The sequence below is a fragment of the Myxine glutinosa genome, chromosome 1 (assembly GCF_964187855.1).
Source record: "Myxine glutinosa chromosome 1, kmMyxGlut1.1, whole genome shotgun sequence".
NCBI lineage: Eukaryota > Metazoa > Chordata > Myxini > Myxiniformes > Myxinidae > Myxine > Myxine glutinosa.
The window spans coordinates 444,412,841-444,438,941 of record NC_136261.1 but is presented as its reverse complement, the minus strand read 5'-3'; the positions used below and the strand labels follow the sequence as shown (position 1 = coordinate 444,438,941).

Here is a 26,101-nt window from a genome sequence, read left to right as displayed (position 1 = left end):
TGGCAGCATGGAGTACTGGTAGAAAGTGGGTGTGGCGATGGGCTTAGATGTTACTCGTATATTTTGAACACGAATTGGAACTTGAACCAGTAAACAAACCTGTTGTTTAACAGGACTTTGACTGAATTTTTACCGACTACACATGCGGAGAGAAGAGCGAGATAATATTGTGATGGTTGTGAAACCTCCCCCCAGTGCAAGAACATCTACAAACATGTAGAACTCTCTAGAACCGTGTTTCCCAAACTGGGGGCCATGGTGTATTTCTCGGGGGCATGGGGGCCATCACATAAAAAAAGGTTGGGAATCCCTGCTCGAGAACCAGTTATGCTGTTGGTTTACGTGCACAGATAGACCTCCATCCGTTGTCCAGAGGGAAATGGGACAAATGTGTTGGGTGGGTTTGTTAGGTTTTCCTCTTCTCTCCAATTCTCTTACATGATGCTCTTGCATCTTTCCAACACAACGACATTGCAGACAAAAACACTTCACTCACTCAAAAGTGCTGGGAGGGAAAGGTCGTTGGCCGTATGGGGAAAACCATGCCAAGAGTAACGGCCGACCCTGCGGACGAGCCGGACATTCGGAATGATTGTTGTTCCGGGAGTGTCAGCTGGTACATGCTGCGCCGAGTTAAAGCCCACACCACGACCTCTCCTTCCAGGAACTCCACCTCCCATGCCAATTGAAAGAGCTATCAACGATTGGCCTCTTGGTCCCTCTGTTCGAGGTTTGCATTCGCACGTGACACTCTTCTTCTAAAGTTTAAAGCTTACACTGCACACACTGTTCTCATTCGCACTCACTACATTCTCCTCTCATTACCCCTCCCTTTTTCCTTGTTTGGTTTCCCATTGCAGGATTGACACACGTCTGTCGATGCGTGCCGAGGGTGAGTCGGAGGTCTACCATATAATTTGCCCTCCATATTTAGCCTTTTTACCTCCTTTCTATATTTTTTCCTTAATGGTTCAGTTGGAGCCATGTCTTGTGTATAAATAAATGAAGTAAGAATGCCTGAGGGGGAAATAAGTGCCATGGGTAAGATCCGCTCTTTTGTGCCTTTCTGGATGTTTGGTTATTGTTTGATGTGCTTGTAAACACACTACATGGCCAAAAGTATGTAGACTCTCGAACATCACACCCATATGTGCTCGTCAAACATCTCGTTCCAAAATCATGGGCCTTAATATGGAGTTGGTCCTCCCTTTGATGCTATAACACTATAACAGCCTCCACTCTTCAGGAAAGGCTTTCCACTCGATGTTGGAACATTGCTCCAGGAATTTGCTTCCATTCAGCCACAAAAGCAGCATTGGTGAGGTGATGAGGCCTGGCTTGCAGTCGGCATTCCAATTCATCCCAAATGTATTTGATGGGGTTGCAGTCAGGGCTCTGTGTAGGCCAGTCAAGTTCTTCCACACCAATCTCGACACACCATTTCTGTATGGACTTCTCTTTGTGCACAGGGAAATTGTCATGCTGAAACAGAAAAGAGCCTTCCCCCAAACTGTTTGCACAAAATTAGAAGCACACACTCGTCTAGAATGTAATTCTATGCTGTGGCGTTGACACTTCCCTTCACTGGAACTAAGAGGCCCAGCCCGAATCATGAAAAACAGCCGCAGACAATTATTACTCCTCCACCAAACTTTACAGTTGGCACTATGCATTTGGGCAGGTAGCGTTCTCCTGGCATCCACCGAACCCAGATTTGTCCATGGGACTACCAGTGGGTGAAGTGTGATTAATCACTCCAGAGAACACACTTCCACTGCTCCAGAGTCCAATGCCGGCGAGCTTTACACAACTCCAGCGGACTCCTGGCATTGCGCATGGTAATCTTCGGCTTGTGTGTGGTTGCTTGGCCATGGAAACCCATTTCATGAAGCTACCGACAAACAGTTGTTGTGCTGACATTGCTTCCAGAGGCAGTTTGGAAGTCGGTAGTGAGTGTTGCATCCGAGGACAGATGATATTTACGCGCTACGTACTTCAGCGCTCTATTGTCCCATTCTGTGAGCTTGTGTGGCCTAACACTTTTCCACTGTGCTGTTGTTGCTCGTAGACGTTTCCAGTTCACAATAACAGCACTTACAGTTGACTGGGGCAGCTCTAGCAGTGCAGAAATTTGACGAACTGACTTGTTGTAAAGGTCGCATCCTACGACTGTGCCACATTGAAAGTCACTGAGCTCTTCAGTACGGCCAATTCTACTGCCAATGTTTGTCTTTGGAGATTGTATGGCTGTGTGCTTGATTATATATATCCCTGTCAGCAATGTGTGTGGCTGAAACAGCTGAATCCACTAATGAGAAGGGATGTCCGCATACTTTTGGCCATGTGGTGTATGTGCCCATTATTATTTAATATTGTGTGCTTGCAAATCCATGACTTTTCTTTGGTATATGTTTTTCCATCCTGCCTGTTTTTCTCATTTCCTTTAGTGGCTTGATTTACTGTGTACAAATAGATAGACAGGACCTTGTGCCTCACAGATCGCTCATGCCACTAGTCATCGTGCACTTACAGTTACACTCAACCGTATATAATAAATAGATATATTGGTTCTCTCACATAGTTCATTCTCACAGCACAGATCCTCCTGGTGTCAGTGCATTTAACTTTGCCATGTCACATTTCATCTCAGCAACGACTTGAATTCCTGAACGAGTTACTGAAAACAGGTATCTTTACTTCCACCACCAAAGGTGGATGGACGTTATGTTTTCACCACTTTCTGTCTGTCCGTTTGTTTGATTGTGAACAAAATATCTCAAAAAGTTGTGGACGGATTCGGACGAAATTTGGAAGAGATGTAGCGTATGTGACAAGGACGAAATGATTCGATTGTTGATCACTCCAGTTTGTGTTTATCCGCTCACTTATACTTGTGTACAGGAAACCATTTTAAACCGATCTTCGTGAAACTTCGCCAAACCATAGAGTTGGTGGTTCGAAAGAATCCTATTTATTTTTGATGTCAAAAGGTCATCATAAGCCAAAGTTCAACCGCTTATCTCAATTTTCTAAAATCCTCAATTTTCATCCGATTTATTTGAAATTTGAATGTAATTTTCATATCAGCTGATTAAATTCAACCACAAACAATTTTTGAAGTCGTAAGGATGTGTTACTGAGTCGCATTCTACTCTTTTTTTTTTTTTTGTTGTATGCAAAGTCAAGACCAAACTAACAGCGAATACATAAAACTCAAAATCAAGCAGAGACAAATTAAACATAAGGTAAAGGGAGCAGGAGACAAGAGGGGGAGAGAGTGGGAAGCACACAAGCACCATAGAGACCAGGGACATCGGTCGATCTGTGCAAGGGAGGGGTTTGTAGAAGGGGTGAGTTTAACGGCATTAAACATAGAGAGAAATAGACACTACCTGGGCTTTCAGGAAAGACATCGGAATTTGAAATAGGTGGATTTTGGGTGTATTAACGGGGAGTCGAAAAGATCAAGGTTTTGGATGGGGGAAGATAAGAGATTGTGGTGAACAGCTGTTTTAAAGACCGGAATGGAGGAGTGGGATTGAATAGAGGGTGGGAGTTCGTTCAAATGTGAGAGAAAAAAGGAATAAAAGAGTGAAGGTGAGCCGAGAGTCTTGATTTTGGAAGTTTCACCTCAAGAGGGTTGTTGACAGATCTTGTGCATCCTGCAGGAATATTGGGGGACAGAGCACAGAGAGAGCTGGAGGAGCAAGGCCAGAGAGGAGTCGGTAGAAGACAGAAAAACCACCAACCTGGTTGCGGTGAGAGAGAGTGAAAGGCCCTCAGAATCGGCATCATCGCAGGAGATACCAATGATTCTAAAAACTTTAGTTTATACAGCATGAAGCTGATCTGGGTGTGAGGCAGGTGCATCAGCCCAGAGGGGAGAGCAGGACTCCATCATGCTGTGGATGAAAGGTTTGCATGTGGTGAGAAGCTCAGTATTGCCAATAAAGGACTTCACACGATGGAGGATGCCCAGTCGGCGACTGCCTTTGGAGGCCAACATTGAAATCTGGTATTCCCAAGAAAGATCCATGGCAGGTAGTGAGACCCAAAATCTTGAGTGACAGAGGGTTTTCCAGATGGTATTTACGAAGATAAGTAGTGAGGGTGTGAGATTTGTCAGGATTGAATGACATACGTTCCACTTGTTTGACCAGTTTGTGATTTTATCCAGTCTGCAGAGAGCTAAGAGGCTGCTGCCTGTCGAACTCAGGGTTGAGATGTGGAGCGGCAGAGGGTGGAGTCATCAGCAAACAGATAGAGAGGATTTTCCGGAGAGATGGATAGATCATTAATGCAGACCATAAAAGGCACAGTGTCCAGAACACTGCCTCGAGTAACTCGAGCCTGGACAGGAAGGGGAGATGAGAGAATTTCATTCAGTGCCACACGTTGACTGCGACCGGTGAGGAAGTCCGCATGCCATGCGTGGAGATTTCCATTGATACCATAACAGGAGAGTTTGGTGAGCAGAGCGGGGTGCCAGACCATATAGAAGGTACGCAATAAATAAAGGGAGACGGCTCTCATTTTCCTGTTTAGCATTGAGGACCTCCATCTATTCGTAAGACAGCAGAGGCAGAATGTCCATATTGGAGTGGCGTTGTCGGAATCCAAAATGATGATCAGTGATCAAGTCATTGGAGAAGAGGAAAGATCTAACATCAGAAGCGATAATGGATTCCATGACCTTGCTGATTATTGGGAGCAGGCTGATTGGTCTGTTGTTGCAGAGATCTGTTTTTGCACCTTTTTGTGTAAAGCTGTAATGTTGGCTGATTTCCAAGCAGATGGATGACCTTGAGCAAAAGAGGAGTGAAGAGAACAGAGAGAGGTTTATAGCGCGGCAGAGCAAGATTTCGGACCCTTGGGCGGATGCCATCTGGTCCAGTTGCGGAATCATAGTTGAGGATTGACAGAAACTTCTCCAACTTGTGGGGAGACAAGGATACAGAGTCCGGGAGCAGCTGGGTATGACTGGTTAAGGTGGGTACAGAAAGCGATGGGTTTAAAATTTTGAGCCAAACATGGAGTTGACAATCAGCTTTTTCACATGCATTGTCAGGTGTGTGGCCGTTTGAGGTAAGGGAGGGGATGGAGGGGAACAAACACCAGAAACATATTTCACCAGACGCCACCAGGACTTGGAGGAGAGAGACAGGTTTGAGAGTTCAGTCTTGAGAGCAGAGATATTAGTTACTGGCTCTCCTCAAGGTAGACACACACTTGTTCCGAGCTTTGTGAAAGGAAATTTTGGGAAATTTATAACGCCATTAAATTTCAGATTTTTTTTTAGATGAATTCTGCAATCTTCATTTCATTGAAATGAAATTAAATACTTGAACACTGTTGAACACAAATGGCCTTCTTGTTACTTCCAATAACCTCCAGTTTAGCAGTACTTGGACATGTTAAATATGGCTGTGAATAAGGCTGATGTAGAAGACTGCTTCAATAATGCTTCACATCCGGAATTTTTCTTTTTAACAATCTTTAACTTCATTATTATCTTTAAATTAAAGTATATATTCCGTGATGTATCATGTTCTGTGAATTCTTAAGATGGTTCTCAATCTCATTTCCTGGATCGCGCCATTGACCGAGTGGTTCGCACCAACCGGAGATGTTTTCGGATGACGTGCTGATGTCCCTGGACTTCGCGCCAGGCTCTGGGCCGATCGAGCCGACGTGGTGTGTGGTGCTGATATTTTGAGAGGCTTGATTTAATACCCCCAACCTCTTAACCCCACCTCCTTTTCTGCTACCCCACCGTTATTATCTGCTAGTATTTTTAGTGAAAGCCCACAATATATCATATCCTTATATATATGTGCACATTATACATATGTGCTTATATATATGGACCCCCGCTTCCAGTGCGCTCGAGCAAGGAGGCTTGCTTCGATCTCTCCACACCATCGAAGTCCTTTCCCAGGGTGTGGTGCTGACCGGGCCGCCGTGGTGTGGTGCTGACTGGGCTGACATGGTGTGGTGCTGACAGGGCTGACGTGGTGTGGTGCTGACCGGGCCGACGTGGTGTGGTGCTGACCGGGCCGAAGTGGTGTGGTGCTGACCGAGCCTACGTGGTGTGGTGCTGACCGGGCCGACGTGGTGCGGTGCTGACCGGGCCGACGTGGTCTGGTGCTGACCGGGCCGCCGTGGTGTGGTGCTGACTGGGCCGCCGTGGTGTGGTGCTGACCAGGCCGCCATGGTGTGGTGCTGATGGGGCTGATGTGGTGTGGTGCTGACCGGGCCGACGTGGTGTGGTGCTGACGGGGCCGCCGTGGTGTGGTGCTGACGGGGCCCCCGCAGCCGTGATGCCCCCCCACACCCCCTCACCACTGCCCCCCCCCCCCGGTTTAATTTCCATGTTTTAAACGTTTCCCAGTGTGTACCCTGGATTAGAATAGGTACACCCTATCCCTGCATGTCGTAAGAGACGACGAAGAGGGTTGGCGTCAGGAAGGGCATCCGGCCATGAAAACATTGCCTCAAAAAGAGAACCATGACAATTACAACTACATATGGGTGGGGTACAGCCCGAAGTGGAGATCGGTTTCTGAGGTTTGGGACGTGGAATGTAGGGACAATGACAGGGAGATCAGGAGAAGTGGTGGAAGTATTGGTCAGAAGAAGAGTGGACATATGTTGTGTGCAAGAGACTAGATGGAAGGGAAGTGGTGTGAGAATGGTGAAGGGTAAGCAAGGACAGAAATACAAGTTTGTGTGGCAAGGGTGCCTGGGAGGGTGTGAATGGTGTTGGTGTCCTGTTTTCTGAGGAGTTTGTAGACAGTGTGGTGAGTGTGACTAGAGTGAGTGATAGGTTGATGATGGTGAAAATGATGATTGGAAAGCTCTTGGTGAACGTCATCTCGGGATATGCTCCGCAGGTTGGGCGGAGCGATGAAGAGAAGGACAAGTTCTGGTGTGCGATAGAGAAGCTGATGGAAAACGTGAAAGATGAGGAAGTTGTTGTGGTAGGAGGAGACCTAAATGGACATGTGGGAAGGAGTATGGATGGTTTTGAGGGAGTTCATGGGGGTTACGGATATGGTTTGAGAAATGGAAAAGGTGAAAGGATTTTGGAGTTTGCTGATGGAGCTGATTTGTTGATTTGTAAGACTCAGTTCCAGAAAGAGGATAATAAGCTTGTTACATACACGTCAGGTGGGTCGACGACAACTGTTGACTACCTGATGGTGCGTAGGTGAGATAGGGGGCACCTCCGGGACACAAAGGTGATCCCGGGTGAGGAGGCTGTTTCACAGCACCACTTGGTTGTCTGCGACATAAGGGTGAAAGGTGCAAGGAGAGCTCGGCGGGTGAAGTACCAACCGAGAATGAAGGTGTGGAGGTTGAAAGAGGTGACAGTAAGGGAGGCATTAAAAGAGAGGCTGAGTAGGGTAGAGGATGATGTGGTTGAGCTTGAAAGTGGTTGGATATCAATGAAAGCTAATCTGTTGGGAGCTGTTGGTGAGGTATGTGGATGGACAAAAGGACCACCGATGCACTCGGAAACATGGTGGTGGGATGATGAAGTTGGAAAGAGGATTGACGAGAAGAGGAAGAAGTTCAAGGAGTGGCAGAAAGCGAAGGGTACAGGAGCAGAAACAGCAGAGCATGAAAGTTATAATGCAGCCAGGAAGGCTGCAAAGAAAGAGGTAGCAAAGGCGCTGGAGGCATGTAGGAAAATGTTTGGAGAATGCTTGGATTCGGAAGAGGGTCAGAGAGCAGTATTCAGGATTGCAAAGCAGATAGCGAAAGAGAGGTGTGATATGATGGGGGTGAGTTGCTTGAAGGATGAAGTGGGACAAATCGTTGTGGACCCAGATGGAATTAAAGGAAGATGGAAAAGATATATGGAAATGCTGTTGAATACAGAGAATGAATGGGATGGCAACATAGAGAGTAAACCAGTTTTAGGACCGGCAGAGAAGATAACTGAGAAGGAAGTTGAGGAATCGATAAAAACAATGAAGAGTAGAAAAGCGGGAGGGCCGACGGGAGTTGTGGGAGATATGTTGAAGGCAGCAGGAAGTTGGGGTGTGAAGAGAATGACAGAGATCTGTAATCTGGTGGTGAAAGAAGGCCGCATTCCAGTGAATTGGGAACTGAGTACCCTCGTCCCTCTATACAAGGGGAAAGGTGACCCTCTATAGTGTGGCTCATACCGAGCGATAAAGTTATTGGAGCATGGAATGAAGGTATTGGAAAGGGTGTTGGAGAGGAGGATAAGGAAGAAAGTGAAGATCGACAAAATGCAGTTTGGATTTATGCCAGAAAAAGGAACGACAGACGCGCTTTTTATTGTGAGGCAGTTGCAGGAGAAGTACATGGAGAAGAGGAAGAAGTTGTTTTTTGGGTTTGTTGATCTGGAGAAAGCATTCGATAGGGTTCCACGCAAAGTATTGACATGGGCAATGAGGAAGTTAGGAGTGGAGGAATGGTTGATAAGAGTAGTGATGGCAATGCACAAAAGAGCGCGCAGAGCTGTAAGGACGAAGGACGGGAACAGTGGTGAGTTTGAGGTGAAGGTGGGAGTGCATCAGGGGTCAGTACTAAGACAACTACTATTTGCAGCTGTGATGGAGGTGCTGGCTCAGAACGTAAAGGAGTGTTTACCGTGGGGGTTGTTGTATGCAGATGATCTGGTGTTGATTGCGGAAAGTATGGGTGGACTGAAGGAAAAGATGAACAAGTGGAAGGAATGTATGGAGACAAAAGGTCTGAAGGTGAATATCGAAAAGACGAAGGTGATGGCAAGTGGTAAAGCATGTGGTGAGGTGGAAAGAACTGGGAAGTAGCCCTGTGCTGTGTGCAGGAAGGGTGTCGGAGTGAACTCCCTTCAATGTACAATGTGTGCTGAGTGGGTTCATCAAAAATGTAGTGGTCTGAGAGGGTCATTAACCAGTGTGGCAGCTACATTCAAATGTAAGGTGTGCACAGAGGGAGCTGCAGATGGAGGAAATGTTGAGTTGGATCTTGGAGACGGCGTGAAACTGGAAGGTGTGAAAATATTTTGCTACCTCGGAGACATGCTGAATGGAGAAGGTGGATCAGACTCGGCAACGGTTGCTCGAGTGAGATGTGCATGGAAGAAGTTTCGGGAACTGAGTGGCGTGCTGATGAGGAGGGGAGTGTCGTTGAAGCTGAAGGGAAAGGTGTATGCTGCATGTGTGAGCAGTGTTATGATTTATCGGAGTGAGACATGGTAATGAACGTAGAGCAGCAACGAAGGTTGGAAAGGGTGGAAATGCGAATGGTTCGGTGGATGTGCGGAGTATCGTTGAGAGCGAGGAAGACAAATGATGAATTGCGAAAAATGATGGGAATAGAGCCTGTGATTGATGCTGTGAAGAGGAACAGGTTGAGATGGTTTGGTCATCTGTTGAGGAAGGATGAAAGTGACTGGTTGAGAAGCATGATGGAAATGTATGTAGAAGGAAGTATAGGACAGGGAAGACCGAGAAAGACTTGGCTAAAGATGGTGGAAGAAGAAATGCAGGCAAGGGGTTTAACAAGGACAGAAGCAGAAATAGGGCAAGATGGAGAAGATTGTCATGGGGACCGCAAGGCTAACCCCCGCTCTAGCAGGGAAAAATGGCCTTAAAATGCATGTTGTTGTTGTGTTGTTGTTCTCAATCTCATTTCCCTGCAAATGGCTGATGCTGATTTGTACACAGGTGATGTCTGTCCCACAAATGTGGAAGGCAGACAACAAACACAACAATGATTCATCTGGCACAGAAGATTCAAAATGTGCTTCTGCAAAGGAAAGTTCAAATGATTCAAAGTTCAAAATTCAATCAATGATCAAAAGTTCAAAAACTGCACAAATGACAAACGGAAGTGCTTCCTGTTTTTCAACTGGTGAGTGGAAATGTACAAAATTAACGTTCAGCACAAAATGTTGTGTTGAGAAAATATATAATTTTCGGAAATTTGTTTTGCATTTTGATTTTGACATGACAAACGGAAGTGCTTCCTGTTTTTCAACTGGTGAGTGGAAATGTACAAAATTAACGTTCAGCACAAAATGTTGTGTTGAGAAAATATATAATTTTCGGAAATTTGTTTTGCATTTTGATTTTGAGCAAAAAAAATAAATGTTGTGTTCTTTATTTCTGTAGACCAATCCAGAAGCAATATGGGACAAATAAGGTCCAGTTGCAGCTTGACAGTGAAGAAGAAGCCCTGTTTGAAGAAATGATCACGACATCAAGATTCACTTCCTATTAAATACAAGTTCATGTCTGGGCCTCACAACACCAAGATTGATATGAAATTAAACAAACACAAAAAGGTTTTAGAAAGGCGAATACGTATTAAGTGTAATGTGTGCAGAATGGATTTTGCTTCAACAAGTTACATCAAAATACACATGAGGATCCACACTGGAAAATGCCCCCACAAGTACTCTGTCTGTGATAAACGTTTCTCTCGTAACAGCCATTTGAAAAAAACATATGAGGATCCATACAGGAGAGAGACTGCACAAATGCTTATTATGTGATGAAGGTTTCTATCGAAAAAGCAGTTTGAAAGTACTGTTGCGGCTCTCGAGCCCGTCGACGTACAGAGGGGGGTTAAACCCTTTTTCCCCTCTAGCTTCGAGTCCATGAGGCCGAGCCGTCACTCCCGTAGCGAGCGTGCGGAAGGGTATCGGGTCGAATCCCCTCGTACCTTCTATGCACACGCCGCCACGAGAACGGGGACTGCACCTCGCACAAATCACGCTGATCTGATACGCCCGAGCGGTTTGCATGTCACATGACTCGTGCTGTTAATCCTTATTGAACCCGATTGAGCGGTTTTATTCATGCAATGCGAAGCCAATGGGGCGAAATGACGTGGACGGCCAAATGGAAAGAAGAACACAGGTTTATTATACAATTTATACAATGATCAGGGTAAAGAGACACAGTGCAGATACTTAATCGGTCTTATCTTAAATTCCGGACAAGGGCCCACTCACTCACGTGGGGAAAAGAAGGAAGGAAAAGTACACGCTCCAATCGCTTCCTTGGTGCCATTCGCTCCGGTCAGCTCGCTGGGCGTGTCCCTCGAGGTGTTCGCGGCACATGTGCAGGGAGCTCGTTGGCGTCTGTGGCCCTGGGAGGGATCGTCCTCGCAAGTGCTAATAACAGGCAGTAGAGCGCGGGGCACAGGGAGAGTTCGTGCTATTCCTCGATCACACCTCTCTACGTCAGAGGGAGCTTAGCATGGGGGAGATCGTTCGGGGGCTGCGAGCAAGAGCGAGACCCTTCACAGAGAGTTCGTTCACACACCTCTTAGATAGAAACTCTGACTTGACCACACCTCTCTCCTTTCCTCTCTGGTTTGGGGAGCCCGGGGCAGGTCTTATAGCCCCTCCCAGAGTCCCATTAGAATGTTCCACGCCCCTCTCCCGGGTGCCGTTGTTAGTAACTCCCCTTGAGCGTTCATTGGCTGCCTGACACTTACTGGCCACTCCCCTGCAGCTCCTCCCAGACTTGTTCTGGGCATAGCACATGGCATTCTAGCCCAAATGAGGCCTACACTTACTGGCCTGCTCAACGCATATTAACACAGGAAAGGAGACGATGCTTACATTTAATAAGAAATAACTGAACTAAGCAAGGCTACATGTTGTGGTGCAAATAATTATGAGGGGGGTTATCCTTTATTCTCAAAACTGCAACAGTACATTTGATGATCCATATGGGAGAGCGACCTTACAAATGCTCGAAATGTGATCAAGGTTCCTCTCACAACAGCAGTTTGAAATCACACATGAAGATCCATACAGCAGAGCTGAAATCTGAAATACCAGGAAATGAAAAATGAGGTTAAGATTATTTCAAAATAGAAGAAACATCAAATTGTACCAGTGATAGTTGGAGCAAGAGGGAAGCCGGATGATCAAGAAAACCCGAACTGAATACTTAAGAAGCATTCCGTGGAATATCACCACAAACAATCTACAGGTGGAGGCTGTCAGAGTTTCAGTGAGGATTCTAAAACGAGCCCTCAGGAGAAAGCTATGAGAATGAAGTTTCACAAACTGGTTCATAAATAATAATCCTTGGAGGTGGAAATTTTGAGTTCTGGGCGAGCTTTCGACCACCTCCTAAAACCCGCGGATGGAGATAACAACCAAAGATAGCATCCTTACAAATGTTGTATTTGTTTCAAGGATTTCATTTCTAAATGGAGCTTGAACTTCCTTTGTGTAATCCACGTTGGAGTGTTCGCACAAAAGTGCCCTGACTGAAGGAAAAGTTTTGCTGATAAAGGTTTGTTAAATTCACATAGCATTACCCATACCGGGTGTACATGCCCCACTTGTAAGCGATCCTCAGCAATCGGCAAGGTATTCAGTTAACCAGAAGTAGAAAGCTATCGTGAAAGCGTACAGCCCTTTGGACATCTACCTTGTCAGCACAACGTCTCAGAGTACCATTTGTATCCCGTGGCAACCAGCCGGCACCCCGAACCCCTTGATGAAGCCACACATTTGGCTGTCACCAGAATGTCCACAACAATGACTGCAAACTGGTGTCAGAAGGCAACAATAATCTCAAAATGCTAACCCCTTCTGCGTCCTCAAAATAAGTTTAAAGAAAGTGACATCTTATTTAAAAAATGTAAAATTTATTAATTTGGTTCTCCATATTCTCATAATAGAGGATAGTTTTTAAAATGATTCCAAAATCTCAAATGGTAACAGAACTTCATCTCTCAATCTAATCTTGGATCTCATTGTGCTTCTTTCCGGTCTTCTTTAGGTTGCCAGTTTGTAATTCCTGTCTCTGTCCTTGCGATGTATCCAGCCAAGTTCCATTTGAGTTTTTTGATTGTGACCAGTGTTTAGGAATTTTGTTTTCTATCTAATTTCGTTGTTTTTCTTGTCCCTTTTTGTTTTTGCTCAGATGGTATCTTTCCATGGCAGTTTGAACATCAATTTTTACTCGTTCTAAGTTGCTGTCATCCTTGTTTTATTGCCATGTGTGATATGGGGAGAACACCCTTGTTGTAAAATTGTTTAACACAAGAAGACTTCTGCTTATGTTTTTCATGATACTTGAATTTGTGAAGGGTTTCTCAATAAAGAGAGGTGCTCGAAGTACAAATGCACTGTCTGTGGATCAAATTCAAATTTGATCAAATAAAAAAATGTTCAAAAACAGAAGAGTTGGCTTGCAACATGTTGACTGTGCAGGGTAGGTATTCTATGAATACCATCTAGTTGTGAATATGTAATGGCACATTATGATCAATTATAATTATCAGTGAGTGGTGAGTTTGTAGTTGTCCATATCCCGGTAAGTAATCCTGATCAAACCGAGTGATGACATCCCCACACCTCCTCCCCCTCTCCCTCCCCTCACCCATCTCCTCAAAATCCCCCTTCAACCATCACCCTAGCTAACAATACCTGTGACAACCCCACACCACACACCACTCTCTTTCCTCCTCTCTACCATCCTCTCCTAATCCCCTATCAACCATCACCCTAACTAACAATACCCACACCCATCTCTCTGTTCAACTTTGGTGGCCTTGGTTTTTGAGGCATCCCAATTTTCCAAAAACAAACAAACAAACAAACCATCAACCATCACCCTAGCTAACAGGACCCACAACCAACCTCCACCCTTCTCTCCCCCCCCCCCCTTACTCCTCCTTTTCCTCCCCCTTACTCTCCACCATGCCCTCGCAATCCCTCTACAACCATCACCCTAGCCAACAATATGCATGAATACCCCACATCATCCCCCAGCAAACATCACCCTAGCTAACAATACCAACGACGAACCCAAACACCCCTCCCCTCCAACATCCCCAATCATTATCGGAATCCAAGTAGCTTGGAATGCACTGTCTCTATGTACTGTCGCCAGCAGGATCACAGTGAGTTCACAATGTGATGTCACTGGCATATTCAAAAATCGACACTCTATGGCTTTTTCAGCACTTTATGATTCACAAATAAAATAAAATAAAACCCCCTTCAAATTAGACTGATTAATGATTGTAAATGGTTTTCCGAAGAAAAAAAAATTGCATTTGGGTTTCCCTGCAAGGGTATTTTGGGTCTTCGGTGTCTTTTCAGTCTTTTTGGTCTTTTTTATATTTTGAGTGTTTTTGTCTTTGGGATCTTTAAGGATATTTTGGGTCTTTGGGGTCCATTGGGTCTCTGGGGTCTTTTCGGTGTTCGGGTATTTTGGGTATTCAGGGTCTTTTTTTTTTTTTTTTTTTTTTTGTATACTGAATCGAGGCTCGTGAAAGAGCTAACATTTATTTCACAAACAAATCAACCAGACAAACAAAATATACAAAAGAGGGAGCGGAAGACAAGATGGGGAGAGAAGGGGAAGCACACAACCACAACATTTGAGAGCAGGGAGAAGTGTGGGAGGGAGAGGGCATGGGGGCAGGAGGTGTGGGAAGGGGAGGGGGGGGGGGAAGAGGTATAAAACACATGGGGACCGAAATTAGCGGGGGTAGAAAAGATCAAGGTTTTGGATGGGGGAGGATAAGAGATGGTGGTGAACAGCTGTTTTAAAGACCTGGAGGGTGGAGTGGGATTGAAGAGAGTGAGGGAGTTTGTTCCAGAGGCGGGAGAAAAGAGGAATGAAGGAGTGAAGGTGAGCAGAAAGTCTTGATTTTGGCAGTTTAACCATAAGAGGGTTGCAGGCAGATCTTGTGCGACCTGTAGGAATATTTGGGGGACAGAGCACAGACAGAGCAGGGGGAGCAAGGCCGGAGAGGAGTCGGTAGAAGACAGAAAGACCACCAAGCTGCCTGCGGTGAGAGAGTGAAAGGCCCTTGGAGTTAGCTTCATCGCGGGAGATTCCAATGATTCTGAACGCTTTGGTTTCAACAGCGTGAAGACGGGCTCGGTGTGAGGCAGGAGCACCAGACCAGAGGGGAGAGCAGTATTCCATAGAGCTGCGGATGAAAGCCTTGTATGTGGTGAGGAGCTCAGGTGTGCCAAGGAAGGACTTCACACGATGGAGGATGCCCAGTCGGCGACTGGCTTTGGAGGCCAGATTTGAAACGTGGTTTTCCCAGGAAAGATCATGGCAAATAGTGAGACCCAAAAGCTTGAGTGACAGAACTTCTTGGAGAGGATTATTCAGAAAGTGGATGGGAGGGTTTTCCAGTCGGTCTTTTCGGAGAGACATCGTAAGAGTGTGAGATTTATCAGGATTGAAAGACATGTTCCATTTGTTTGCCCAGTCTGTGATTTTGTCCAGGTCTGCAGTGAGTGAGGAGGCTGCAGACGGCCGATCTGAGGGATGAGGAATGGAGCAACAGAGAGTATAGTCGTCAGCAAAGAGATAGAGAGGATTTTCAAGAGAGTCAGAGAGATCATTGGTGAAGACCAGAAAAAGCACAGGGCCCAGAACACTACCTTGGGGAACTCCAGCCTGAACAGGAAGAGGAGATGAGAGAAATCCATTCAGGGCCACACGTTGACTATGACCAGAGAGGAAGTCCGCCAGCCATGCGTGGAGATTTCCATGGATACCAAAGGAGGAGAGTTTGGTGAGCAGAGCAGGGTGCCAGACCGTATCGAAGGCACGTGAAATGTCAAGGGAGACAGCTCTAATTTCCCGTTTGGCGTTGAGGACCTCCATCCATTGTTGAGAAAGCAGAAGCAGCATGTCCAGAGTAGAGTGACCAGGTCTGAAACCAAATTGATGATCAGAGATCAAGCCATTGGAGAAGAGGAAAGATTTCATATCTGAAGCAATGATGGATTCCATGACTTTGCTGATAATTGGGAGAAGGCTGATTGGTCTCTAGTTGCTAGGATCTGTTTTTGCACCTTTTTTTGTGGAAGGCGGTGATGTTGGCTGATTTCCAAGCAGATGGCAGATGACCTTGAGCAAAAGAGAGGGTGAAGAGAACAGAGAGAGGGAGTGAATGAGTGGAAGAAAAGGATTTTAGGACCCGTGGGCTGATGCCGTCGGGTCCAGTTGCAGAATCAGAGTCGAGGGTTGACAGAAACTTTTCCACCTTGTCATGAGGAAAGGACACAGAGTCCAGGAGCAGCTGGGCACGACTGGGTACGGTGGGTACAGAGAGGGATGGGTTTGGGACACAAGATTTAGAGGCAAACACAGAGTTGACATATTCAGCTTTTTCACATGCGGAGTCAGCTGTGTAGCCATTTGAGGGGTTAATGGAGGGGATGGAGGAGGATCAAACACCAGAAACAGATTTGACCAGACGCCACCAGGATTTGGAAGAGGGAGACAGATAAGAGAGTTGGGTCTTGAGAACGGAGAGATATTGTTTCCTGGCTCTCCTGAGGGTGGACACACACTTGTTTCGGGCTTTGTGAAAGGAAATGAGATATCCTTCCATTGGATTTGCTTTCCAGGAGACAAAGGCAAGTTGTTCCTGGGCAACAGCCTCACCACAAGATTCCATGTAACATGGATGGGAGGAAGAGTATGACAACTGAAGACGAGATGGGATAAATCTGTGCATGAGAGAGAGAGCAATTTACTTTGGAAGAATTCCCTGGATGAGTTGATGTCAGAGGCGGTGGAGATGGGAGACCAGTCCAGATGATTGATGGCTGCTTGAAGACCGTGCCAGTTGGCCTGAGTGAAATGCCAGACTTGTCGATGCTGAGGGGGCTCCCTGAGAATGGTCAGAGAGATGCCCACTTTAACAAGCACATGATCAGATTAGCCCATTGGAGCAGAAGAAGAGCAGCAGACATTTTCAGGGAAGTTAGTCATAACCAAGTCCAGAAGATAAGATGCTCCGTTGACTGAGATCCGGGTCGGGAAATTGACAGATTGTGTCAGTCCCATTGAGTCGCAGAAGTCCTTTGCTGAGGAGCCATGGCTGGTGAGAGAGGAACCCACACCCAACCAACTGGCATGGTGACAATTGAAATCACCACATATGAGGAAGAGAGAGTTGGGATGAGTAGATAGAAGTTGGTCCATATTATCAGACAGTGAGATGTAGATGGAGTCATCACTGTTTGGTGGACGGTACAACACACATATGAACAAGAGTTGGGAGCCAAGGGGAAGCCATAGCCAGAGGTATTCCTGGGGGTGTGGTGGAGAGAGGGCAGTGCAGGGTGAGTGCAAGGCGAGTGCAGGTTTTAAAAAGTTGACCTCAAGGTGACCATTGACCTAAAAAATCAATAGGTTTCTCAGTTGTGACTGCCTCTACAACTTGATAACGTTTCATGACTATCAGGTTGGAATTGTAACTTGTGGGCAATTCAAAAACAGAAACAAGAAATCTGTCATGCATGGAACGATAATTGGGAAATCCCTGAAATAGGTTGTTGGCCTTTGGCTGATGTTGACCTTTTGGCATATGTTGACATAGAAAATAGGTGGCTGAATTCATTCTCCTGGTATGCAAATCTTCTTTAAATTTCAAGTGAATCGGATAAAAATTGAGGATTTTTAGAAATCTGCTAATATTGTTGATCTTTGGCCTATCCTGACCTTTTGACCTCAAAATCAATGGGTTTGTTTTTCCTCATGGCCAACTCTATGATTTGGTGAGGTTTTGTAAAGATCAGTGGTTTGTGCCCAGGGTTTGTGCCCAGTGCCCCAAAAAATGTAAATCCACCTCTGCCTGACTGACCACACACTGACTGACTGACTCACTCACATATCCACTCATTCACTGTGAATCACTCACTCACCCACTGACTAAGTGACAACTCACTCACACAACAACTCATACTCACTGACACACTGACTGACTTCATCACATACTGTCTGACTGTCTCACTTACAGTCACGTGAAAAAGTAAGTACACCCCACGTAAAGTTTTGACTTTTTCAACATATTTCAACATACAGCTATTTCTTCTTCATTTCCACAATATTGATAGATAAAGGTGATATAATATAACAACTATCATGAAACATTTACGTTTTGTAGTCCATTGTATAATTTAAATAAACATAAATGCAAATTTCGCATGTGGAAAAAGAAAGTACACCCCTACATTTATCACTACTTCAAATACCTAAAATTAGAATCAGGTGCACCAGCTCAGGTGCAAATGATAAAAACATCGTCAGAGAGGATCTTGGAGGAACCTGTCTTATTTAAAACTCAGACATTTAGTTTGGTTTTCTCTTTGTTGTTGAAGTGTGCGGCATCACCATGCCCAGATCAAAAGAGCTCTCTGATGCCTTCAGAAAGAAGGTTATAGATGCCTACGAGTCTGCGAAGGGATTAAAAAAGATCTCCAAACAATTTGAAATCAATCATTCGACTGTCCAGAAGATCATCGACAAGTAGAGAAGATTCCAAACAACTGCCAACTTGTTCAGGCCAGGCCGACCCAGCAAGTTCAGCCCGAGAGCAGACCGCAAGATGCTGAAAGAAGTCTCTAAGAACCCCAGAATGTCATCAGGTAGCTCTTGCCACTGTTGATGTCAAAGTGCACGAGTCTACCATCAGAAAGAAGCTGCACAAATTTGATCTACATGGGAGGTGTGCCAGGAGGAAACCTTTACTGTCCAGAAAGAACATCAGGGCAAGACTAAAGTTTGCAAATGAACACCTCGGCAAAGACCAGCACTTCTGGAACAATGTGCTCTGGACAGATGAGTCAAAGGTAGAGCTATTTGGCCACAGTACCAGAAGACATGTTTGGCGAAAACCAAAGACAGCATTTGACCACAAGAACCTGATACCAACTGTAAAGCATGGTGGTGGAAATATTATGGTTTGGGGCAGCTTTGCTGCATCAGGGCCTGGGCAGCTCACCATCATATAATCCACTATGAATTCTTCATTGTACCAGAGGGTGCTTGAGGAGAATGTGAGGCCATCTGTCGGAAAGTTGAAGCTCAACCGAAGGTGGACCTTGCAACATGACAATGACCCTAAACATACCAGTAAATCCACCAAGGAATGGCTGAAAAGAAAGAAATGGAGGATTCTGGAATGGCCAAGTCAAAGCCCGGATCTAAATCCCATCGAGATGTTGTGGGGGGATTTGAAACGAGCTGTGCATGCAAGAAACCGCTCAAACATCGCACAGCTGAAAGAATTCTGCATGGAGGAGTGGGCAAAAATTTCTCCCAGTCGATGTCAGAGACTGGTAGACAGTTATAACAAACGCCTACTTGAGGTTGTTTCTGCCAAAGGGAGCAATACCACCTATTAGAGCCAAGGGTGTACTTACTTTTTCCACATGTGAAATTTGCATTAATGTTTTTTTAAAATTTTAATGGACTACAAAATGTAAATGTTTCATGATATTTGTTATATTATATCACCTTTATCTATCAATATTGTTGAAATGAAGATCAAATAGCTGTACGATGAAATATGTTGAAAAAGTCAAAACTTTACATGGAGTGCACTTACTTTTTCTCGTGACTGTACACCCACCCACTCACTCACATGCACACTCATTGACTCACACTGACTCACTCAACTCAATGACTAACTCACACAATGCACTCACTGTCTGCCTCACTGACTCGCTCACACTCACTGACTTCTCAATGACTGACGGACTCACTGATTCACTCTGAATGTCTCTTACACCCACTCACTCACTGACTCACTGACTCACTCCATTCACACACACACACACACACACACACACACACACACACACACACACACACACACACACACACACACACACACACACACACACACACACACACACACACACACACACACTTACCGATGGATGAACACTGCTCGATCGATAAGTTTACTGGACTGAGGTCCAGGTGAGCTAAAAACGAGCTTGTTACCTGGTAAAAAGGAAGGCAAGTTTTAGGAAGCCTTTTTAACATCACACGAATGTCGGTACACGTGGTCATCGGGGGGAGTGACATTTATTTTATATCAATAAATTATATTAAAAACGGGGAATATCAATTAAATATTTTAATTATAAAAGGACAAAATATCAATTAATTATCTCATAATTTCTACCTCAAATTCAGTGTTACGTCACATAATGTCGGATATGATTTTACATTGATCATTTCACAGGGAAGCACATGATTATTAGATTCGATGAAACTTGCGTTGTAATGCAAATATACAATGTATTATACAAATGTACAATGTACAATGCAAGTGTGCACGTCACGGACGTTGTTACGGATGTTAACTTGTTACATTACGCATACACCACCTGGTGGGTGATTATGGCATGCATGGTAATACGGTGGGGATGTACTTCTGGCGTCACTTCCGGGCTGCACGTGGACCATGGCTTGCTTGAACTGACATCGGCTCCGTGTTCTTTTCCACAAGCGGCTGAAACGGTGATCGGTTCGGATCTTCTGAGGAAAAGGTTTGTTCGGAGTTTCTCATTTTATTATTAATACTGAGAAAGATCTGTAAAACGATCATTTGAAGCGATTCTTCATAATATTAATAGAGATAGGGCGAACATTATGATTATACATAGCACGATATGACAAAGAGATGTGGATGGATTATGACGAAACGAGGGGATGAGATGGGTTGATCAGAAGAAGAAGAAGTAGCTGATTAGATTTAGGTTCAGGTCCGAATCCAGATCCGGTCTATCAGTGGATACAAAACGTTACCTGTTTATCCTGTTGGAGGTTTGTGCGATACCGAGTGTCATTATATTTTGTTACCTGTGCAACTAATCCTGTTGTTGGCTTAATCTCATGTTTAATGTGGCTGATTTAAGATGTTAGTGAAGCGCGGTGTTACGCGCGCTGCTTGTAAGCAAGGAGGAAGCGGACAAAGCGGTAAGTTGTAAGAGTCTTTATTCAAGAGCTCCACTGTAACAATGGAGCGTTCCGGGCTGCGCGCCAGGTGTGTATCCCGCGGCCACGCCTACCCCTCGGGCGTGGCCGCCGCCCACTTGGTGTGCGGTATAATGTCCTCGCGCCAGTGAGCTTTTGTGTCCGCCACATTAGGGTCACGCCGTTAAAATAACACCAGGTAGGTTGAGTCAGCTCGTCCTCCTTTTGAAGTCGGCAAAATGAGCACCAGGCTCCCGGAAACAGGGGGCACTGCATCAGCGGCGCACGAAACTGGAAGTGGGTTGTTTTTGAGGCAACAGGTCTTCGGTCACGTTGTAGGAGCTGTGCTCCAATGCAAATCGGAAGAATGGACGCGACAAAAAGCTGGAATTCGTCCGAGTTTCTTTATTGTGTAAAATCAACTCGGGTACTCTGAAAAGCCCGTTTATCGGGCAGCAATATATATACACATTATCCTGGAGCGTTTGCCCGGGAAAGGCGAGACCGGGCATGCCCGGGCGTCCTGGGCAAAACCTGGAAAGGCGAGTCTGGACATGCCCGGGCGTCCTGGACGAGCCCTGGAAAGGCGAGGCTGGGCGTCCTGGGCGAACCCTGGAAAGGCGAGTCTGGACATGCCCGGGCTTCCTGGACGAGGCCTGGCAAGTCGAGAGCGGGCATGCCCGGGCGTCCTGGGCAAGCCCTGGAAAGGCAAGACCGGGCGTGCCCGGGCGTCCTGGGCGAGCCCGGCATGGTGATCGCTCCGCATCCTCGGTAGGTGCAAGGCGATTGTGTATACCCAGCGGTAGCCGCTACACACGTCCCCCCAGAATTGACTTGCACCGGCAGGGTCAGTTTAAGGGGGGTCCTGATGACCCGGCCGAAGCGACCCCTGGCGGGTCGTGGGGGGGGGGGGGTCCGGTGTGGTGGTGGGTGGTCGAGTGGGGGGCACCGTGGATGGGGGGCGGCCTCACCGCGGCAGAAGGGCCAACCGTGGCGGTTGGTCGATGTCCAGGTGCGCCGGCTTGAGGCGGTCCACCGCAATACAGTCCGACCTGCCGCCAATGTCGATGACGAACGACTTGTCGTCCCGTCGCAGGACCCGGAAGGGCCTGTCATATGGTGGCCGGAGTGGCCCCCGATGTGCGTCATGATGCACAAAAACGTACTCCGCTGTGCGAAGCGCTGGGGGGACGTAGGACTGGGGGTCACCGTGGTGGGACGTTGGCACGGGGGCAAACCGTCGGGCGGTCTCCTGGAGGTCCGAGCGATGGTGAGCTGCGGACCAGGGACTGGTAGAGTCGGGCACGAATTCGCCCGGGATGCATAGCGCCTGGCCGTAGACAAGCTTGGTGGTGGACGCCCGGAGGTCCTCCTTGGGGGCCGTGCGGAGGCCCAAAAGGACCCACAGCAGCCGGTCGGCCCAACCGCCGTCCTGAAGGCCGGCCATGAGCGCGGCCTTCATGGAGCGGTGGAACCGCTCGCACAACCCGTTGGCTTGGGGGTGGTAGGCCGTGGTACGGTGGAGCTTGACCCCCAGGTTGCGGGCGACCGCGCCCCACAGCTCGGAGGTGAACTGCGGTCCGCGGTCCGACGAGATGTCCGCTGGTGCGCCGAAGCGGGCGACGCAGGTGGCGATGAAAGCCTTCGCCACGTCGGCGGTGGTGGTGGAGACGAGGGGAACGGCCTCCGGCCACCTGGTGGTCCTGTCCACCATGGTGAGCAGGTGTGTGAAACCCCGTGATGGGGGGAGGGGGCCCACCAGGTCCACGTTGACGTGGTCGAAACGTCATTCGGGCACGGTGAAAGGTGCCAGCGGGGCCTTGGTGTGTCGGTGGACCTTGGCCTTTTGGCAGGCTGTGCAGGTGCTGGTCCAATCACGGACGTCCCGTCAAAGGCCGTGCCAGACGAATCGCGCCAACACCAGCTTCTGGGAAGCTTTCCGGCCCGGGTGGGAAAGGCCGTGGAGGGAGGCGAAGATGCGGCATTGCCAGGTAACGGGCACGATGGGGCAAGGCTGGCCTTGGGAGACGTCGCAGAGCAGGACAGTGTCCGCAAAGGGGATGTCGGCCAGGCAGAGGACCGTGTCCGCCTCCCGGAGGGCTTGCACCGTGGTGTCGGTGGTTTGGTCAGCAGCCATAAGCGCGAAGTCCACGCCGAGGTGGACCGCATTCGCGCTGGCCCGAGAAAGACAGTCGGCCACGGCGTTGTCTTTGCCGGTGACGTGCCGGATGTCCGTGGTACACTCCGACACGGCGGAGAGGTGGCGCTGTTGGTGGGCCGACCACGGCTCCGTGACCTTGGCCATTGCGTAAACCAACGGCTTGTGGTCGACGAATGCCGTGAAGGGTCGGCCCTCCAGGAGGTGGCGGAAATGGCGAACGGCCAGGTGTAGACCGAGGAGCTCGCGGTCAAACGTGCTATATTTGAGCTCGTTTGGCCGGAGTTGCCGGCTGAAAAAAGTGAGTGGCTGCCAAACCCCGTTCAGGCGTTCACCCATTGCTCATGTACAGCGCCCACCGCGTAGTCGGAGGCATCCGTGGTGAGGGCGATGGGAGCGTTGAGCACCAGGTGAGCGAGCAGTGTTGCGTCGGCGAGGGCCCGCTTTGAGTTTTTAAAGGCCGCATCCATGGCTGCGGACCAGACGACGTCGTGCTTGGCCGGCTTGCCCCGGAGGGCTTCGTAGAGGGGCCGCATAAATTGAGCAGCGCGGGGCACGAAGCGGTGATAGAAATTCACCATTCCAAGGAATTCCTACAGGGCCTTTATGGAGCGGGGACGCGGAAACGTGGCGATGGCCTCGACCTTGGTTGGCAGCGGCACGGCCCCGTTCTTGGTGATGTGGTGGCCCAAAAAATCAATGGCCGTCGTGCCGAAGTGGCATTTGGCCGGGTTGACGATGAGGCCGTGCTCGCTGAGGCGCCCGAACAGTGTTCGGAGGTGGAGGAGGTGCTCAGCCCGGGACGTGCTGGCGACGAGGATGTCGTCCAGGTAAATGAAGAGGAATGGCAGGTCGCGCAGCACGCCGTCCATAAGGTGCTGGAACGCCAAAGCCGCGTTCTTGAGGCCAAACGGCATTCACAGGAATTCGAATCGGCCGAACGGCATGATGACGGCCGTTTTTGGGACGTCGGCCGCCCTGACAGGTACCTGGTGGTATCCCCGTATCAGATCGATCTTCGAAAAAATGACCCGCCCTGCCAAACGGGCGGAGAAGTCTTGGATGTGTGGGATCGGATACCTGTCGGGGGTGGTAGCGTCGTTAAGGCGGCGGTAGTCGCCACATGGGCGCCAGCTGCCCCCTGGCTTTGCGACGATGTGTCGTGGCGAAGCCCACGCGCTATCGGAGCGCCACACGATGCCGAGGTGTTCCAAATCGTCGAACTCGGTTTTGGCCACGGCGAGCTTGGCTGGGTCGAGGCGGCGGGCTCTGGCATAGACCGGCGGGCCCGTGGTTGGTATGTGGTGCTCGATCCCATGTTGTACTGCGATGGCCAAAAACATCGGCCGCGTGAGGGCCGGGAACTCCGTGAGCAGGCGAGCAAACTCGTTCGCCACCAGGAGGGCGCATGCCAGCTCGGTCGGTGCGGAGCTGCTCAATGTGCATGCCAGGGAGCTGAAGGTCTCGGCGTTGACGAGGCGACGCCATTTGACGTCAACCAGCAGCCCGTGTGCGCAGAGGAAGTCGGCGCCTAGCAGAGCCATGGGCACGCTTGCGGTTACAAAAGTCCAATTAAAGCGTTGGCTGCCGAAGCAGAGGGTGACGTTGCGTGGGCCGAAGGTGTGGATGGCCGATCCGTTGGCCGCAACCAAGGAGGGGCCGCAAACCGCGGACTGCCTGTCCTAATCGGAGGCGGGTATGACGCTCAGTTGGGCACCGGTGTCACACAGGAAGCGCCGTCCGGACGCTTTGTCCCTGATGAAAAGTAAGTTGCCCGTGTGGCCGGCGCTCATGGCTGGTAATGAACGCCGGCCCGGCAGTTTTCCCCGACTTGCCGAAGGTGCACGGGGGTTGGCATGTCCGAGCCTTCTGTCCGAACCTGGCATGATAGTAACACCACGCTTGGTCAGGTGGAGGCCCCGGTCGTCGTGCTGGAGATGGTCGGCGCGGCGTAGCGGCCGCCAATTGCGTCGGTAGCTCAGTCGTCGACCGTGCCGGGTGCTCGGGCGCCATGGGCGTTGCTTCGGACGGCGGTGGGCTCCAGGTCGCTGCTCCGATGCGTTGGCCTGCCGCGGAGATCTTGTCGGCTTCCCTGGCGAGGGCGCAGGGATCCATGATCGTCGTGCTTGCCAGGGCGAGGCGTACCTGGCTAGGCAGCTGACGGAGGAACAGCTCCCGGAACAGGAAAGCCGGAGAGTGCTCGCCGAGCAGCGAGAGCATGTAGTCCATTCGCTCGGACGGGCGCGTGTCGCCGAGCTCGGGCAGGTCGAGCAGGCGCCGTGCGCGTTCCGCCGATGAGAGGGCGAAAGCGTCGAGGAGGAGCTTTTTAATCACGTCGGGGTCACCAATGTAGGAGCTCTGCTCCAACGCAAATTGGAAGAATGGACGCGACAAAAAGCTGGAATTCGTCCGAGTTTCTTTATTGTGTAAAATCAACTCGGGTACTCTGAAAAGCCCATTTATCGGGCAGCAATATATATACACATTATCCCGGAGCGTTTGCCCGGGAAAGGCGAGACCGGGCGTGCCCGGGCGTCCTGGGCGAAACCTGGAAAGGCGAGTCTGGACATGCCCGTGCGTCCTGGACGAGGCCTGGCAAGTCGAGAGCGGGCATGCCCGGGCGTCCTGGGCGAGCCCGGCATGGTGATCGCGCCGCTTCCTCGGTAGGTGCAAGGCGATTGTGTATACCCAGCGGTAGCCGCTACAACGTGACATAAATCATCAATTTTCAACAGATTCACTTAATGTGTATTTATATTTATATTCTTGGGCAAAATGCAAGGGGTATAGAAAAGGCCCCTCTATATGGTATGTGCCATGTGGCAAACCATAGAAAAGGCCCCTCTGTATGGTATGTGCCATGTGACAAACCATAGGCATAGAAAAGGCCCCTCTATATGGTATGTGCCATGTGGCAAACCATAGAAAAGAAGGGACATTAAAAAAAAAATCGTGTACATGCTGGACTACCCTCATTTTAATAGGAGGAACCAAGTAATGCTCTCGTCTAGTGTCTAGACTAGGTTACAAAGTTCACATAAAGGGGAGCCCTACATCTGGCAAATAAAATACATTCATGTATCACGTCACTTCTTCATGCAGCTGCATGAATCAAATTGGCATTTCCCCCAAGAATGAATGCGAGCAGAACGGACAGCCCTACAAGTTCTTACCACATTGGACTAAATACAAAATAAAA

General features: G+C 48.4%; 1 protein-coding gene across 1 annotated transcript in view; it reads left to right on the top strand.

The window, feature by feature from the left end:
• The first annotated feature begins 11,225 nt into the window (after window positions 1-11,225).
• LOC137418565 (uncharacterized) overlaps window positions 11,226-26,101 on the top strand; it is a 65,959-nt gene continuing 51,083 nt past the window's right edge. Inside the window, exons 1-3 of the mRNA XM_078767173.1 lie at window positions 11,226-11,277; window positions 11,654-11,743; window positions 12,231-12,243. Coding sequence (XP_078623299.1) covers window positions 11,226-11,277; window positions 11,654-11,743; window positions 12,231-12,243 — 155 coding nt within the window. The remainder of the gene's footprint in view (window positions 11,278-11,653; window positions 11,744-12,230; window positions 12,244-26,101) is intronic.